The sequence below is a fragment of the Mustela lutreola genome, chromosome 3, assembly GCF_030435805.1.
Source record: "Mustela lutreola isolate mMusLut2 chromosome 3, mMusLut2.pri, whole genome shotgun sequence".
Lineage (NCBI taxonomy): Eukaryota > Metazoa > Chordata > Mammalia > Carnivora > Mustelidae > Mustela > Mustela lutreola.
The window spans coordinates 164,631,239-164,648,530 of NC_081292.1; the positions used below are offsets into that span (position 1 = coordinate 164,631,239).

Here is a 17,292-nt window from a genome sequence, read left to right on the forward strand (position 1 = left end):
TAATTTCCTCCCGATTTTATTGTTTAGTATGTGGTCAGCGCTTGTTTCACTTTATCTGGGTTACTGGTTTCTTTGTCAGTATTCTTCCTGGCAGGACTCTCTGGCTCTTGGTTCCTCCTTCCCAGAGCCTGTCCCTTCAGTGGTTACTCCAGCAGCCATCCATCTGTAGCAATAGCTTGCTCATAGTCTAAATGTCTTTAAATGACAGAAAGGGTTCTGAATCGACAGGTACTTGCTTCAGCATAGTTTACAGGTGTTGGTTTGTTGGCCTCTGGCAGGTGTGCAATCTCCTGGTGTTCCTCCATAGGTAAGCTGCCTCTTCTCTAGTCGCTTTTAGGTTCTACTCTTGTCTTTGGCATGTTTCGGGGTGAATTATTTTAAAGGGTGTTGCCAGCTACCTGCTCTATTTCTTGCATGGGGGAAGGAGGTTATCATTACATCCTAGAATTTTCCCTGCTATTTTTCCAATACTGCTTCTCTGTTCTTGTGATGGCTTCTTTCGGAACTTCTATTAGACTATGTTGGACTTTCTCATTCTCTTATCTATAGTTTTTTTTTTAAGACTTTATTAATTTGAGAGACCGCAAGCATATGCAAGGGAGTTTGGGGAACAGAGGGAGAGGAGAGAGAATCTCAAGCAAAAGCTGAGATGACCTGAGCCAAAACCAAAAGCCAGATGCATAACTAACTGACTGAGCCACCCAGGCTCCACTCGTATCAGTAGCTCTTAACCCTTTGCATTTATTCTATCTCTTGACAGTTTTTAAAGGCCACCTTTCTGTTTTACATCTCTAATTACTAGGATTTTTTTTATAGTCTCAATCTGATAGTTCTGTCGTCTGAAGTTCTTGAGTCTAATCCAACTTCAGTCGTCGTCGTTTCTGAATTTTGGACTTACAGCCTCTCTGCATTGTGGATAGATTTGTGGATATGACTTGTAGCCTGGTATGAGGTTTATTTTCTGCTGTGTGGGGTTGCTTTCTGTGTTGCTAATTCCTAGATTTGGGCTGGTGGGGTCCTAGAAAAATGGGAGTTGTAAGGACTTGAGCCCTAAATCTTTATTGAGTATTAGTCCATGGTTGCTGATACTCAAGAGGAGCTCTCACCACCTGGTAAAGCAGATTGGAAAGTCTCTATGCTGGTGGGTTTGTTTTCTTCTTTTTTTTCCCCCCAAATGGCCTACCTTCTTTTGAGAGTTCTTTTGAGGGCCATGGCTGTGTGGGGCTGGGGATGCTGTTCTAAATTTTAACTTGAGCAAACCCACATCTTCTCCCATGTATATCCCCCTTGAGAGCTAAAAACCCAAATGTCACAGACTGATGTTCCCTTTTTGAGGTACCCATAGGGGGGTTCCTCACACATTATCTGGTGTGACTGTTGCTGGACCCAGCGCTCTCAAAATCTGCCTCTACAAACTATTAGTTTAATGCACTGAAGCTTGCTGGGAAGAAAAGCTGGTCATAATGATCAGCAAAGAAGCATCCTGGGATGGTCTGTACCACAAATTCAACATCTGATTTTACAGTGTCTTTTTACATCTCTTAAGGGCTTCTGTGCAGCAGCTACCATGTGAGCCTTCTGACTGTGGTGATTGCCAAGCTTCACTGGAAGTTTCTTGACAGTTGACCTGCCAACTGTTTGGGAATCCCTCCCCTCTTCCTCCCTCTCAACCCTCCCCGCCCCCCCCCACCCCCGCCACACACATATACACACAGTACTGACTTTAAAAACAAAACAAAAAAACACACTTGTCTGAATTGCTGGTTGGTTAGTCTCCATGGAAGGACTACCTGCAAACACTAATAACCATAGTAAGGGATGCTGAAGAGCTTGGTGCTTCAGGAGGTTCTTCCAAGTGTAAGGATATGCCATCTGTCCAGGTCCCACCCTAGGGACTTGGGGCAGTGCTTTGACGATGATGTCCTTGGCTCTACAGGGTGGATTTTTGACTGCCTCACATAGTTTCTCTTCTGCAGTGATGTCATGAGGGGCTCCTGCTGGTCGGGCTGGGCTTCTCCCCTGACCTTCAGCTTGCACATGCAGTTTCCGACTTGACCTCTGCACTTGGCCATCCAGTGGGCATCTCACATCACATCCCCAAGGCAGCTTTTTGCATCACACTCCTCCCTTTCCAGTCTGGTCTTCCTTTAGTCTCCCAATCTCAGTGCAGGCAGCCAAGAACCTCCCTGACATTCATTTTCTTTCTTTTTCTTTTCTTTTTTTAAAGATTTTATTTATTTATTTATTTGACAGAGCAAGAGAAGGAACACAAGCAGGGGGAGTGGGAGAGGGAGAAGCAAGCTTCCCACTTAGCAGGGCGCCTGATGCGGGACTCCTAGGACCCTGGGATCATGACCTGAGTGGAAGCCAGAGGCTTAATGACTGAGCCCCTAGGCTCCCGACTGACTGAGCCACCCAGGTGCCCCTCCCCCCATTCTTAACTCCTATCAGGCTCTGCCTTCAGTTAGTGAGGAACTTCTTGGTGCTACCTTCCAAATCTGGCCACCTAGTTCATGTTCCATTGCCAACCACAACTGAAAGCTGGTGTCACCTTCACACTGAACAACTGCAGTGGCCCAACCCCCTCCCCCCAACACTTTGTGTTCCACTGAAAAAAGTACATCTGGTCGCGCTTTCTCCCACTCCAAATTCCGGTCATCCTCCCCACCTCAGCAACACCTGTATGAGAGCTACCAGCTGTGCTGACCAGGCTGTGGGCTTCCTGCTGAAGCTGGCCTCTTCTGCCCACAATCCCGTGCTCTTGCCCTGTGTGGGGCACACACGTAATGTATGTAGGACTCTGCTCAGGACACTTCTATCAGAGGTACAAGCTGATGTCTACAGGTTACTGTGCTGGGCCCGCCCTTGATTTTAAAAAAATCAAACAGTGCAATTATTTATTATGCAAGGGTCACAGACCTGATCAGCCATCTCCTCGTCTAGGGTGGAAGCCTCTGGAGTGGAGGTGATTCTCCTGCTGGCTCTTGGGCTGGGCACGTAGTAGGCATACCTGTTCTTACCTCAATGCGGACAGCATGCACTATGGACATAAGGAGGGTGGTCAGCGAGTGGGGCTACTTGTGGAGGTGATGAGCTACACCAGGAGCTGAACCCCCCCCCCCCCCCCCCGAGCACCCGGAAGGAAGCTGCTCCGAACTTCTGGGGCACGGACTTGGGTTCGGTTGGAGCCGCTTCAGCGTCCATCCGTGCACCAGGAGGAGGCGGCAGTTAATTTCCTTTGTGTTGTCCTTCGCGGTCTCGTTTATTTTTCGGGTGGGGAGGCAGGCGGTATTGCCAGTGACTGGGCCGGCCGGTGCGGGTCTCTGCGCCGAGCTCCGGAGGTGGTGGGGGTTGGGGGGTGCATTTCTCAAGTCTCCGACCCCACCACCCACTCTGGAAGCCATGGAGCCCTTCCGGAGTTGGGTCCAGACCCTGACCGCTCGCCCCGGCCGGGCGGGACGGGAGCCGCGCGTGGGGACCCCACGGGGGGCGGCGGGGGCGGGGCGGGGGCGGGGCGCAGCGGCGGGGGCGGGGCGGGGCGAGGCGGGGCGGCCGCCGCCTGACGTGTCTCGGCGGGATTGGAGCCGCCGCCCTATATAGCCGCGGGGGCCCGGTCGCCGGTCTCGGAGCGCGGCCCGGCTTCTCTGCGGCGGGCGGCGGGACGGCGGTACGGACGGGCCGACCCCGAGCAGTGAGCACTGGCCGCAGGGGGGCGGGGGCGGGCGCTAAAGCGGAGGGGGCGCACGGGGAAGTTGGGGCGCGGGGCGGGAGGGGCGCGGGCTGCCGACGTGGAGCGCCGGGCGGGGGAGGGGCCGCGGTCGCCTCCCCCACAACTCTCCCCCGCTGCCGCCAACCGGGCGTCCCCCCTTCCCAAGCACTCCCTCCCTTTCCGCCGCCCGGCCTGACCCGGGGGGCGGCTACGTGTCAGCACTGCGCATGGGCCGCGGCGCCGGCTTGGGAAGAGTGAGAAACTTTCCCGAGTCGCTGGCGCCTGCCCGCGCCCCCCCCCCCGCACGCACACACCCGCGCCTCCCGCGGAGGCAACCCCTCAGGGTCCCGCTTCCTCCGCACCCCCCCCCCCCCGCCAGCCCCTTAGCCCGGTGCGGGGGAGGGGCGGCAGACCTGGGGCCCGGGCCGGTGACGTGGGCGTCGGGCCGCGGGGCTGCTCCTTCCACCCACCCCCCCGCACCCCCCTCCGGCCCGGGATGGGAGGGGGGGTGCCGGGGGTGCAGTGCGGGTCCCGAAGGGCAGGGCCGGGGCTGGGACAGTGGCAGGGCCGGTGCAGGCCCAGCCGCACCTCCACCTGCTGCCAGTCTACGTGGTCGGTGGGCCTGCTCCCCTGGAGGGCTGCCGCACAACTTGGACGCACCCCAGGGTCCGCGCACGAAAAATACATTACGGAAAAATACCGAATTTGGATGAAAGGCGGGGAGGCCGAGTGCGTTACTGCCCCTTTAAGCCTGTCCCCGCCCGCGGGCTCGCGTGGCCAGTGGGAGGGCCTGCTGAGGTGGCATCTGCGAAAGTTCCTCCTGCGGGACGGGTGCCGACTTCGGAACTCGCCAGAGCCGCTCACCTGGCCCTCGTGGGGCCTCGCGCTCTCGCCTTGGAGCTTTGGGAACTTTTAGCCCGCGGGGAATTTGGGTTTGTTCTCAAGCTTGGTTTGTGGGTCTTGAGAAGTACTTTTGGGGGGGAAATTCCTTTGCAGGTTTAGTGTGGGGATAAAAGTAAATTTAATTTTGAAGGAAGAGGACGGGAGTTCTGGGTTTCCACCGGAGGTTCTTGATGTCATCCATGTTCAGTCCTGTCTAGTTTTGTGAAGCGAGGAGATTGTCATTAGGTGGCTGAGCTAAAGTTCTTTCCCTGCTTTTACTTCTTTGCAAAGACTTTTCCTTTTGAAAATATAATTGGCAGAATGGCACCAGGGAATCAACAAGTGTTTATAATAGAGAAAGAAAATTCTTCTTTTAAAGACTTTTCCTGTTGTCTGTGTGTTAGGATCAGGCTTCAGATGTAGTCTGCAGATGTCATTGGGACTTTGAGTTTCTCCCACATGATAGGAGTGCCTGACAGTTCTCCCTGATGGAAGAGTAGAGTCTGTGCTTCTGTCTGCCTGCCTTCCTTTGGGTCTAGTTCTGTTTGCTGCTTAGTTATATTTTGAGAGGTGTTCCCCCGTGCACCCCTCCCAACATTTACACTCTGAGAAATAAGACTTAAAGTCCACATTGAGAGTAGTTTGAGATTTGCTTTGAGTGAGTGGATCTCAGTGCTTCCTGCAGGGAGAGTACTTGAGAGCAACCAAAATGAGGAAGGGATTGGAGCAATCTTGGGAAGAACTGGAGGAGAAAGGGCTTCACATGTCTGAAGCACTCTTGTAGAGAAGAGTGGACTTGTTCTCTGTGGCAAGAGTGGAGCAAGAAGTTGTAGATCTTGGCACTACATGAGGCAGACTATTCTGACAGCTGTGCAGAGGTGAAGCAGGGCTCCCTTGGAAAGCCGCACAGGTCCTCTCTGGTGGTAGTCAAAGATTGCTGTCAAGTGGTGCCTGAGGTCCCTTTCCAGCTCGATTTGAGCAGTTTATTAGATTAAGTGAGGAACTGTGATAGCATGTTTGGCCTCTATTCTTTGATAATGGAGCTTGTGTAAGGTCCCCTGAGAACTTAAGATAGTAGTGATCACTGGTGAGGTCGTCCAAAGACTCGATGGAGTGGGAGTCATCTTGCTGGGTGTTGTCTGTGAAGACAGAACGAGGGCTAGTAGGAAGCAGGTTTGGGTGGGCATAAGGCTGTGGGGGGCAGTTTCTTAGGTGCTGCTTTGTGGAAGTAGAGGCAGGCAGGCAGTCATGCTGAGAGCATGTTAGGAGAACTGCCATTGGCCTTTTATACAGTCTCAGCCCAGAGCCTCAGGTAGAGGGAGGTCTGCATTTACATATGTGTTTAAAGTAGATTCTAAAAACATGGGGTTTTGAGAAGTTTATAAGAAAATGAGAAACTTTATTTGATATAAGAGCTCTGATGTTAACTCTGCTACTTCTTGCGATCCATTCATTTCCACCTGTGATAAACTGCCACTGGAAATCTGGGGACTAGAGACCTCACGTATCTTGTCAGACAAGTCTGGACTTTCTGGAGATCCACTCTGTTCTGCTGCTCAAGGGCCTGTGCACACTTGGGGTCATTAGAGGCTCTGGGATAGGCTCTCCCTCTGACACATTAGTAGGTTTAGTAGGGTTGGTGACCCTTTCTTGAGCCTCTTGGACTAAGGAGTTTTGTAGAAGAGTTGGCTGGAATTGACTGCTGAAAGGTGTTAGCTATCTCAGAAGAGACTTTTAGGAATTGGTCTTATCTTAGGTGACACTAGGTGCAGGGTGGAAATTGCTCCTGGGAGGAGGGGAGGTGGGATGGACAGTTACTGTATTTTATAGGCTTACCCGTGGTTATCACTGGGCACTGAAGATTTGCCCTTGTCCAGAAGGGCAGGAGGGAGGCTGGTCAGTGGAAACCCAGAGGAGAGGGTATGAACATGTTCATGTGGAGAAGCTGTCTGTCCGTCTGTCTCTCATTAGGGAGTAGATGGCTGTAGGTTTTAGGAAGTGACATAGCGTGACCTGGAGTGGGAGGCTGTTGAGATGCAAGGTCAGCAGGTAAAAGAGCAGGTACAGCCCAAGTACGAGTTCTAAGCAAGGAGGGCAGGGTGGACACCTGGGTCCTGGGTTCGCTGCTGGCACTTTGACCTAGAACACCTCCATCTTGTGCCTAGCCTAGCTAAATGTGCACAGGCTAGACACTTGGAACCCCAGGGATTCCAAGTGCTGTATACCTTATCGAAATCCATCTGTGGATGTGCTACTCTGACACTTTGATTTCATAGCAAAGTCTTAATCTTTAGAACCTGTGGGCTAGCATTGTTGGAGGGAGATTCTCAGAGTTGTCCTGGTCAATATATCTTCATTTTTCTCTATCCATCTTGGTACAGAGGATTGTCTGGTGGGACTCGGGCCCCAAAGAGGCCAGAACCTCTCTGGTTTATACTTTGCCTGTGTGACTCAAACCCTGCATTTAGAGATTTGTGGGGTTTTTTGTTTGTTTGTTCGGGTTTTTGTTTTTTTGTTTGTTTGTTTGTTTGTTTAAGTCCTAAAACGCTGCTGGATAATGAGACCCTCTTAAATCCAGAGTCTGCTGATACACCCCTGATTGCCGCGACCTGTCTTCTAGCTTCTGATTTACGCATCGCCGTATTGACAAGAATTTGGCAATGTTATTCTCCATTTAGGTAGTCGGTGTTCTTATTACTGTTGTGGATTCTCCCATTTTGGACACCTACCTTACTTACCCCCATCGTAAAATCCACCTCCTTGCACTTTACTGAGTGTGTGTGGGGTTTGTGTAAAGCGGCAGGTAACCTACTGGGAAGCCTCCCTCTCCCGAAGTCCCCAAGGCAAGATGGCCCACACCCTCTTGCTTCACAGAGTAGTTCTTGGTCCTCCCCAGACAGCCTTTGAAGGCTCCTTCCAACCCTGCTATTTTATGGCTGGTTTCTAAATCCCCAGTGGATTAGAAGGGACCGAAGGACTTTTACAGGAGAACAGGGAGAACAAAGTAACTACAAACCCATAGCGAGCTCATAAAGGCAGTAGCTCTCAGTCACCCTAAAGAGCTCAGGACCCCAAGGTCCACATTCTGTACTGCATGGGAGCGCAGTTTCACCGAGTCTTTGTCTTTGTGGCACAGCAGTCAGAGATTAAGGGGAATACAGGAGAAATTACTCAGCCATGCAGGAGAACCATCAATTGTGTAAGGATGTTACTTCAAAATGGTCAAATTTAAAAGTTTTGACATTAAGGGATCACTCCCTCAGGTCCAGGGGGAAAAGTTGCCCTCTCAAAGTTTTGGATGGTTTAGATTTTATTCTGATAGGTTTTGTTTGAAGCTAGTAGCCTGGGGGCAGAGCATCCTTTTTCCCCCAAGAAACTTGTCTAAATATTAGTATTAGTAAGCAAAGTATAAATAACGTTTTGCTTTCTTTTGGTTGGGAGGTAAAAGGATCTGGGTTATAGAATGCAGCTAAGTAACTTCCCTCTGGTTTTCTTCTTGTTTGCCCTCCCTTCCTGTCCCACACAGCAAAAACTGGCAGGCTGACATAGGCGGCCTCAGGACGGACTCTCTGGCTACTGACCGTTTTGCTGGTAAGTGTTACTGTCCTTTCTGAAGGTTTCTTGTCCCTGGGCTGCATGTGTACCTTCTTTCATTACGTTTCTAGTGGCTCCTGAGAGACTTGCTGTAACGACAGGAGCCATGTCCACGTGTACCCTTCAGGTACATCATCTGGCTTCCACCTAGTTTTAAACCTATTCTCTCAAATGTGAATTACATTTGATCAGGATTATCTGAATTTGGGTCGTGCATCTCGTGAGGAATGCAGGGCTTAATTTTCTTGAACTTGGAACAAGGTCTCACGGAGCTGTGAAAATTAGGCAAAAGCTCTCTCTTATTACATCACTTACCTCTCTTATGCTTTGCCATGGTGGTGGAGAAAGACACTTGGAGCATAATGACATGAAAGAGTGGGTTTCTCCTCATCACAGTAGCTTGGAGCTCACCTAGAGTTGAAGGGAGGAAGTGAACACACCTGCCTGGATGAGCCCGAGTCCTACTGCATACCCCGGCCCTCAGGCGTGGGGTCTGGAGGCAGAGACTGCTTGGTGCCTTCCATGAACTGAGGAACTGTGTGCCCCTGGGCCAGGTCCCACCTGCTCTGAGTCCACTCTGACCCGTGAGAGCTAGGACATCCAGACAAGAACCAGCCAGCCCCTGTCAGGCACTTCACCGCCCACTCCTTGCTGTTATAGTGTCACCAGTGGGTGATGAGAGACTGCTCTTTGTGCCTTGGGGCCTGTGGACATTGCTAGTGTGCAGTGCTCTGAGCCTTGCTGACCGGGCCTGCTATCCTTGCAGAGGTGGGCTGATTGCTTCTTGTAGCCACTGTCCTGTGGTGTATTTTATAAGCATCAGGAGGCACGTGGATGAACAAAATAACTGAGATGGCTGTTAGGAAAAACTTCCAGAGGTTGATCTGCAGGCTGTCTCTAGAGCCTCAGAGATCATGGGACTAGAGCTGTCAGCTGGGGCCTCTGGCTCCTCACATAGAGGATAACCTTTGAGGAGAGAGTTGTCCAAGGACCATCCTTCATTTGCATTTTTTCTTTCCTCATTTACTGAAAGTTTGGGTATCCTTTTGTATCAGAGGTTGTAAGTGAAGAAAATGGTGTGGTTTGCTGGTGAAACAGGATGAAGCCTTTGGCTAAAACTCTGTGCCTCACAGTTTGGCTGTGCCTTGACACTCTCGTCTCTGCAACCCTCCCTCCCGCTTCAGTGGCTCACCCGGATTGTGCGTAGGCGCGAGATCAACCATGAGCTCCGTTGCAGTTTTGACCCAAGAGAGCTTTGCTGAACACCGAAGTGGGCTGATTCCGCAACAGATGAAAGGTGAACGCCCTTTTGTCCTCATCTTCCCATTTGGAGACACCACTGCTTCCAAATCTTTGTCAGACCTTTAGGGCCTTTGAGAAGTGCCTTTTGGGACTGGAGGAGCTGCGGGGTGGAGCCTGGCCTCTTACCTCTTCCCTGCTCCATCTGGCACTGCCTGCATGGCTCTTTTGTGCAAGGTGGAATTGGGCGGACTGACAGATACTTCTGGGTGCAGGAAGTTTTGAAGTGTGGACCACTTCCTTTCGGGAAAGCCAGTGATTTTGATCTTTGGTCATTAAAATGAGATTGTTTTTCAAAATTGCTGTCCCCCAAGTGTGCTGAACTAAAATCCTTCAAAATCTGGTATATATTTACAAAAACAGGATAGCTTGATTTGAATGCTAAAGGTTCATCTATAATCTTTCAGCTGTATGTAGAATTATTTAAAATGTTCAGGTGAGAGAGTAGATTAACTGAATCAACAGTCAGTTGTTAAGTGTAATTAAAATAAAAAACTCACTTCGTGCATCCCACTGGCTGTGTTATAAGTGCTCATTTCTAGGGCAGTGGAGGCCCACATCGTGCAGAGTGCCTGCCAGACGTACTCTCTTTACCTGATGCACCAGCCCTGTAGAGTCTGCATTTCTAGATGAGGGAAGCAAGGCTCTGACGGGCTCCAGCTGCTTATCAGCGCCAGGCCTTTACTGGTGTCCCCGGATAGCAGAGCTGCGCAGCTAGAAGTGGTGAACCCCGAGATGGACGCAGGCCTGTCTGATTCCAAAGGTCATCTCCCTGCTCTGTGGCACATCCATTCACAGTGGGTTTTATTGAGCCCTGCCATTGCTGGGGCATTTGGGGTGCTCCAAAACAGTTCCTCTCCTGTTTTCACGGAGCTGTGGTTAATGGGACACAAAACCGTGAATGATCAGGGCACTGTGGGGAATGGAAGCACTTACTGCTTTTGTTGCTCTTTGCAGGGGGCGGGGGTCAGAGATGGCAGCTCCCACAAGGGTGATTTTCAGCACCGTGTACTCTGGTGGGCAGTTGGCTGGAGTCTGTCTCAGAGGCAGTCCCCACAGGCAGTGCTGAGCAACAGCGTTATCTTGTTCTGCGAACTGAAGGGCTGGTTATGTGCCAGGCATTGTCATAGTTGTGATTTTTTTAAGTACAGGATCAGCAGGGTCTGGGGCTGAAATTCTTTGTGGTAAGGCCTGTTTTCAAGGGGCTCACCCCGTTCAGAGAGGAGTGGAGCCCCCAGTGTCTGAACTGACCGCTCCTAAGGAAGGCTACTTCTCCAGGCCACATGCTGAACCTGAGGGCACGCTGGGCCTAGGGACCTCCTGGGATGCTTCCCATCGCTGAATGAAGGGATTGGGGTACAGGGTGTCACTCAAGAAATTAATGTTGTTTCTCTTCTATTTTGACATTAAAACTCTCCAAGTGTTTTTTTGTCTAATGTTGAAAGCACTGTATTTCCTTTTAATCCATGTTGGCCGGTCCAGTTGCTACTTTAAATTCAGAAGAGGAGAGCGACCCCCCAACCTACAAAGATGCCTTTCCTCCACTCCCGGAGAAATCAGCTTGCTTGGAAAATGCCCAGGAGCCTGCTGGCGCCTGGAGTAACAAGATCCGGCCCATCAAAGCTTCTGTCATCACTCAGGTAGAAACTCCTTTCTTTTCTTTACCTGCTCCTCCAAGCAGGAAGTGGAAGCCTCTGATGGAATGGGTTCTGAACACACACGAATGAGCAGGCTTTGGGGCATGTAAGGGGAGAGGCTTTCGGAGTAGATCCGACCCCACTGCTTGTGAGCCGTCCATGCTCATGCTTACCGTCTGGTCCCGGCACTCGAGGAACAGGTCCCGTTGTTTCTTAGGTCCACTACAACCTTCTCTGCTCCCAGTTGCTGGAAGGGGCTTTCCACGTCACCAGCCCCAACAAGAACTTGTCCGTCTTCTCTGCTTTCTCTCCCACCATGTCAAAGCAAGTCTTTTCCTTTTGGCGTACGTGACCCCATTTTCTTGGTTTTCTTTGATCTCGTTACCCCATCTCTCTGTTACCTTAGCATGGGATATTGGCAGGCAAAGTACTTCTCTCTGTGTGTACTCGTGTTGGGTTGTGGTTGCCGATCACCTACCACCCACTTGCTGAGAAGTCCCCTTCACTGAACCTGAGACTCTTAACCAATTGTATCCTGGATCTTTCCATTCTGGTGGCTGTCTAAGATGGGACTGGTGTGTCCTCAGTCTTCCTGATCATGTTAACTGCACCATGTTCTACATAGGGGTTCAGACCCAAGAACAGGAGTCATTTTGGTTCCTCCTGCTTCCACCCTTGCCTCTGCTCACTCCCTCCTCCACAGAACAGCTGGAGCGAAGCTGGATCATCGGTCAGCTTGTATCCTCCTGCCTGAACCCTGCTTCGTTGCCTTCACCTCTTGCTGTAGAAGAGGCATAGGGACCTGGCCCTTTCCTTTCTTCCTGCTTGGACTGCACCCCACTGTGCTCATACTGCTCCCCGCCTGCCCCTATTCGTTGCCCTCACCCTTTTGCTCTTGCTGACCTCTATGTGTGGTGGTTCTCTGTGTCCCCCTGTCTTCCAGCCTCTCTCCCTTCCCTGTCTCTTCCCTCCACTGCACTCGGCTGCCACCTGATGCTTCTTTGCTGTCTGTGTCAGGGAGTCGTTCTCTTTGCTGGAGCGCCTGCCTCCTGCCCTTTGGTGCTTTCTGACTGCCTCTCCACTCCAGTCTCTCTAGCCTAGGAGCAGGGATACATAGAGATGAGTGAACTCGTGCTTCTTACTCTGCATATTCAGTGCCTAAACCCTTACACGCCCTCCCATCTCTTGATGTCTTCACCTTCCCTTTTTGACCTTTGCTGAGTAGGTGTTCCATGTACCCCTGGAGGAGAGAAAATACAAGGACATGAACCAGTTTGGAGAAGGTGAACAAGCAAAAATCTGCTTGGAGATCATGCAGAGGACTGGTGCCCATCTGGAGCTGTCTCTTGCCAAAGACCAGGGCCTCTCCATCATGGTGTCAGGGAAGCTGGACGCCGTCATGAAAGCCCGGAAGGACATTGTCGCTAGACTGCAGACTCAGGTGGGTCTCACCAGCCCCGTCCTCCTGGTGGGTGTACTCCAGTTCTGTGCCACTGGCTCCCAACACATACGGCTCTGGTTTCATCAGACCCTTCCCTCCCAGGTCTTCCAAGTCCAGAGTTCAGAGGTAGTGCAACAATGTTCGGGACCTTTCAGCATTTTTAGCTGAAAAAAACACTAAATCAGTGACAGAAGGGGGGACACCAACCATTTTTGCTATTTGGGCAAATAGACTGAAAGATAAAGGCTTGTCCCTGAGGCCGAGACATTCGAGAATCCAGGACTGCAGGATGGTAGAATGAAGACACCACCACAAGTCACTCATTCCCAGGGCGAGGTTCAAGAGTCACCCCATTGCTGCTTAAAAATGCATTTCCAGATCCTATCTCTGGAGAGTACAAGTTCAAATGTTACTTGTTTTCAACCAGTTCCCATAGTCCTTAGCAGTCTGATAGCACTACTTGAAATTTACTGGGGGACTGTTGTAATAAGTAAGTAAACCTGTGATGCGTTTCTCCACACGGTATCATTTAAAGATCAAGGTAAACGCAGAGAATCTTACTCAGATGTCAATGATGGATGCCTGGGTGGTGCAGTCGGTTGAGCATCGACTCCTGATTTTAGCTCAGAGTGTGATCTTGAGGTCCTAAGATCAAGCCCCATATTGGGCTCTGTGGTTGGCGCAGAGTCCGCTTGGGATTTTCTCTCCCTCCGTCCGTCCCCTGGCACACATACGTGCACATGCTCTCTCTCATTCCATCACTCTCTAAAATAAGTGACTTTTTTTTAAAGTTAAAAAAATGTTTCATTGAATAGGTATAGCTTTAGTTGGGTTTACTTAGAAATGGAGGTCCAGGAGGTGCCTGTCTAGTTCAGTCAGTATACTGAGTACAACTTTTGATCTTGGGGTTGGAAGTTCGAGCCCTCCATTGGGTAGAGATACTTTAAAATACAGCCTCCAAAAAAAAAAAGTCGGGGTCCTCCCCAGAGTCTGTGAGCTGACTGGGGAGCAGCTCTAGAATATGGTGGCTAGAAGGTAGGGCACTGTGGGTCAGGAGCCAGGGGCTCAGCAGGGAGGACAGGATTTGCCCTGTACTGTCCAAGCTCTCTCTCCCTTGGCCACACAGGGCCTTGGGATAGTCCCTAACCCCCACAGTAGCTTCAGGGAATGAAATGATTAAGTGGAAGTAGTTGAAAATATGTGTCAGTTGCTTCATATTGTGGCTAGTGCATAGCAGTAAGCTCTCAGGCTTTTGCTGTTTACTCGTTTGTGAATATTTGAGTAATTTGTGATTGAAAACTAGGCAGGGAGGAGACCCAAAGCACTCCACTCCTCTCTGCACCCCCACACATCTGCTGCCATTACTTTAAAGCAGATTGCAGATATGTTATTCACTTGTAAATCATTCCATGTGCCCCCACTTTTTTTTTAAAGATTCTTATTTATTTGAGAGAGTGAGAAAGAGCACAGAGGGAGAGGGAGAAGCAGACTCACTACTGAGCAGGGAGTCCAGTTGTGGGACTGGATCAGGACTCAGGGCCCTGAGATCATGACCTGAACCAAAGACGGACCTTTACCAACTCAGCCATCCAGGTGCCCCTATTTTTTTTTTTTTCTTAAATAATCTACTGGGCTGTTAACCCACTTATTAAAATTAATTTTAATTTCTGGACATAAGCCCATATTTAACATGGTCTGTGTATGAACTTTCCTCATTATCTCCAGATGTCTTTCTGAGTTGACGTGTTTATTTTATTTATTATTATTTTTTTTAATCTGTGCATTTCTTTTTTTTTTTTTTTTTTTTTGAGTTGATGTGTTTAAATCGGCATCCAAACAAGGCCTGCCTGCTGTGTGTGTTGGAGCTCATGCCCTCTTCCATTCCTCAGCAGTGCCCTCCCCTCCTTTTCTTAAAGCCTTTGATTTTGGGGGACAAGCAGGTGTTTGCTTTGTCTCACTGTCCCTCACTGTTGCCTGTGAAGTGGTGGTTATATCCCGGTGGTTACTTTCACATTCAACTTACTTGTCTGGCAAGAAAACTTGTTGGGTGGTCCTGTGTAGTTGTTGTTGATTCCCAGATGGATCCCTAGACTCAAGAGTCTTCAGCAAATCCGTCCATGAATAAAGTTCTTGGTTATTCTTGATTATTCTCCACAGTTCACTGTGGTGTGGATGGCAGCTTTCTGGCCCCCTGCCCCACACTGGTTGCTGTCCTTGTGACGAGCTTGCCTCCACCGGCTGCTCAGTCAGTGTTGGGACTGCATTGGCGCTGCAGCATCTCTGCTGGGGATCCGTGAATCCTTCTCTGTGTCATTACAAACTTTTGATATATTGATTAGTTGTTAAGGTGAGATTGCATCATCTTTGGGCAGTGGGACCCCGTTTGGGTTGGCACCCTGCAGCTTTCTGGGATGACCATTCATGTCTCCCAGCTCCTAATCTCTAATCTGGAGAGTGCCGGGCTGATCATGGCCACAGACCTAATGTGGAACTCTTCACCTATCGCATGAGTTCAAACTGATAGTTGTAATGAAGATGAAAGATGGAGATTTTTAAAGGTTTTTACTTTTTTAAGATTTTATTTATTTGAGAGAGAGTGAGCATGAGAAGGGGAAGGGCAGAAGGAGAAACAAACGAACAGGGAGCCTGATGCAGGGCTCAATCCCGGAACTCCAGGATCATGACCTGAGTTGAAGGCAGTCGCTCAACCAACTGAGCCACCCAGGTGCCCCCAAAAGATGGAATTTTAAAATCACTAGAAGGAACGCATGCTGTCATCTTGAGATATAGTTAGGTTGGTACAAAGAGCGGTGTAATAAGGTTCAGTCAGAGACAGCCTCTGTACCCTGTCCTTCCCTCCACTGCCAGCTGGCCATTCATCATCTTTGATGGACCCTTCTCTTATTCCGGTTGGAGAGTAGAAGCAGAAGATGACTTGCCATAGTAAGCCCTGTTCTGCACCTTGTCTTTTCCTACATTATTTTCTGGAGGTGTCTACGTATCAGCAAATAGTGGCTCCGCTCCTTCCTTTGTACAACTGTGAGATGCTCACCAGATGTGGTGGGATTTATTCAAGCCTTCCTGTTGATGGGTATTTGGGTGCCTTCCCGACTTAATCTTTTACACATCATGTCTCAATAAAAACCTTGCGTGTGTGGGATTTCCTATTCCATCCGTTGTGTCTCAAGATCCATTTCCTAGCAGTGAGATGGCTGGGTCAGACAGCAGCACACATAAGTAATTGTGTAGTAGTTGTGGGCCTGTCCCTCAGGTGCTGCCCATTGTCTGTACTCTCCAGGGCCTCCCCCACCACCTTGCCACACCCATCAAAAGCTTGGGCTTTTGTCATTCTGGAAGGTAGCTGAGTATACTTTTATTTTGGATTTTTCAAATAAACAAGATTTGAGTGTCTTTTTAATATTTAAGGACTCTGGGTTTTGTTTTGTGCACGGTCTTCGGACAGTGGTGGAGGCCTCTACCTTTTCCATCAGAGGTAGAGGCCTCCACCTTGCTTGGTGTAGTTGGGTCCTTAAAAACTGTACCTTACAGACATTTCCCACTTCGCTATTTGTTTTTTGATCTTGGTGTGTTTGCTGTATGACTTTTTATTCTATTGCAGTCAAATTCCATTACTCTTTTTGTTCTTTTGAGTCCTTATTAGGAAAATTTTTTTTCACTTCCAGGTTGTAAGAAATCTCATCTTTTCTCTGGTGCCTGGAAGGGGGGCTCTTCGTTTCAGTTCCTGATGAGTTTGGGATTTCTCTGGAACAGTGCAAGGTGCAGACCCACTTTAATCCTTCTCCAGATTCTGTTAGGTTGCCAACACCAGTTTTAAGTTTTCCCCACCCTGTGATTTGATTGGCTCTTTTTACAAAGTGTGCTCTGTTCTTTGTGTGGGTTTTTGGTTCTAAAGTGTTGGTCTGCTTCTCTGTGCACTAGTGTTCTGTTCTAAGGGAAGTAGTCTTATATTTAGTACAGTTGTCACCATTCCTCCTGTACTGTCCTTTTGCAGGTTTTTCCTGTCCCATTCTTTGTTATTCCACCATACAGACTTCATAATCTACTTTTTTTTTTTTTTTTTAAGATTTTATTTATTTATTTGACAGAGATCACAAGTAGGCAGAGGCAGGCAGAGAGAGAGAGAGGAGGAAGCAGCTCCCTGCTGAGCGGAGAGCCCGACATGGGGCTCAATCCCAGGATCCTGGGATCATGACCCAAGCTGAAGGCAGAGGCTTTAACCCACTGAGCCACCCAGGCGCCCCCATAATCTACTTTTTGATCAGAACTGCATTAGATCTCTTGAGTGTTTTGTGATTTCTCATGCACATGTCCCACCTTTTTTGTAGGGTTGTATCTAGCTACTTTGTCTTTGTCTCTTTTTCCCTGTTGGGATGGCCATTCTTTCCCATTATATCTTCCAAGTAGTTACTGTTAGTTTAAGTTAAAGTTGTTGATACTGGATTATAGTTCTCTTCTCCCTGTTACACACCTCAGGAGTTTTAAAAAGTTGTGCATTCCCAGAGGTGCTGGCCTGTGTTCTTTCTTGTCCCATCTTTGTGCCTCCTTTGCTTCCTTGGGTGTCCTTCCATGGGGCCATGTTCCATGTGGGTCCACCCTCAGCAGGCTCTCCCCTCAAGCACAGCTCTGAGTACAGGCTGAGCTGGGTGTGTATGTCGCATTAAAAAACTAATGTTTTTATTTTCTTTACACATTTTTAATCATGACTAGAT

At 49.4% G+C, this 17,292-nt stretch overlaps 1 protein-coding gene across 4 annotated transcripts in view; it reads left to right on the forward strand.

Annotated features, from left to right (window-relative positions):
• Positions 1 to 17,292, forward strand: part of HDLBP (high density lipoprotein binding protein) — a 72,156-nt gene that overhangs the window by 28,756 nt on the left and 26,108 nt on the right. For 2 of the 4 annotated variants that reach the window (XM_059167422.1, XM_059167424.1), the window contains 4 exons: positions 8,118 to 8,182; positions 9,370 to 9,482; positions 10,967 to 11,124; positions 12,347 to 12,562. In XM_059167422.1, coding sequence (XP_059023405.1) covers positions 9,407 to 9,482; positions 10,967 to 11,124; positions 12,347 to 12,562 — 450 coding nt within the window. In that variant the 5' untranslated portion in view covers positions 8,118 to 8,182; positions 9,370 to 9,406. Of the gene's footprint in view, positions 1 to 3,557; positions 3,692 to 8,117; positions 8,183 to 9,369; positions 9,483 to 10,966; positions 11,125 to 12,346; positions 12,563 to 17,292 lie in introns of those variants that run through there. The other 2 variants (XM_059167421.1, XM_059167423.1) reach the window with 2 other exon arrangements.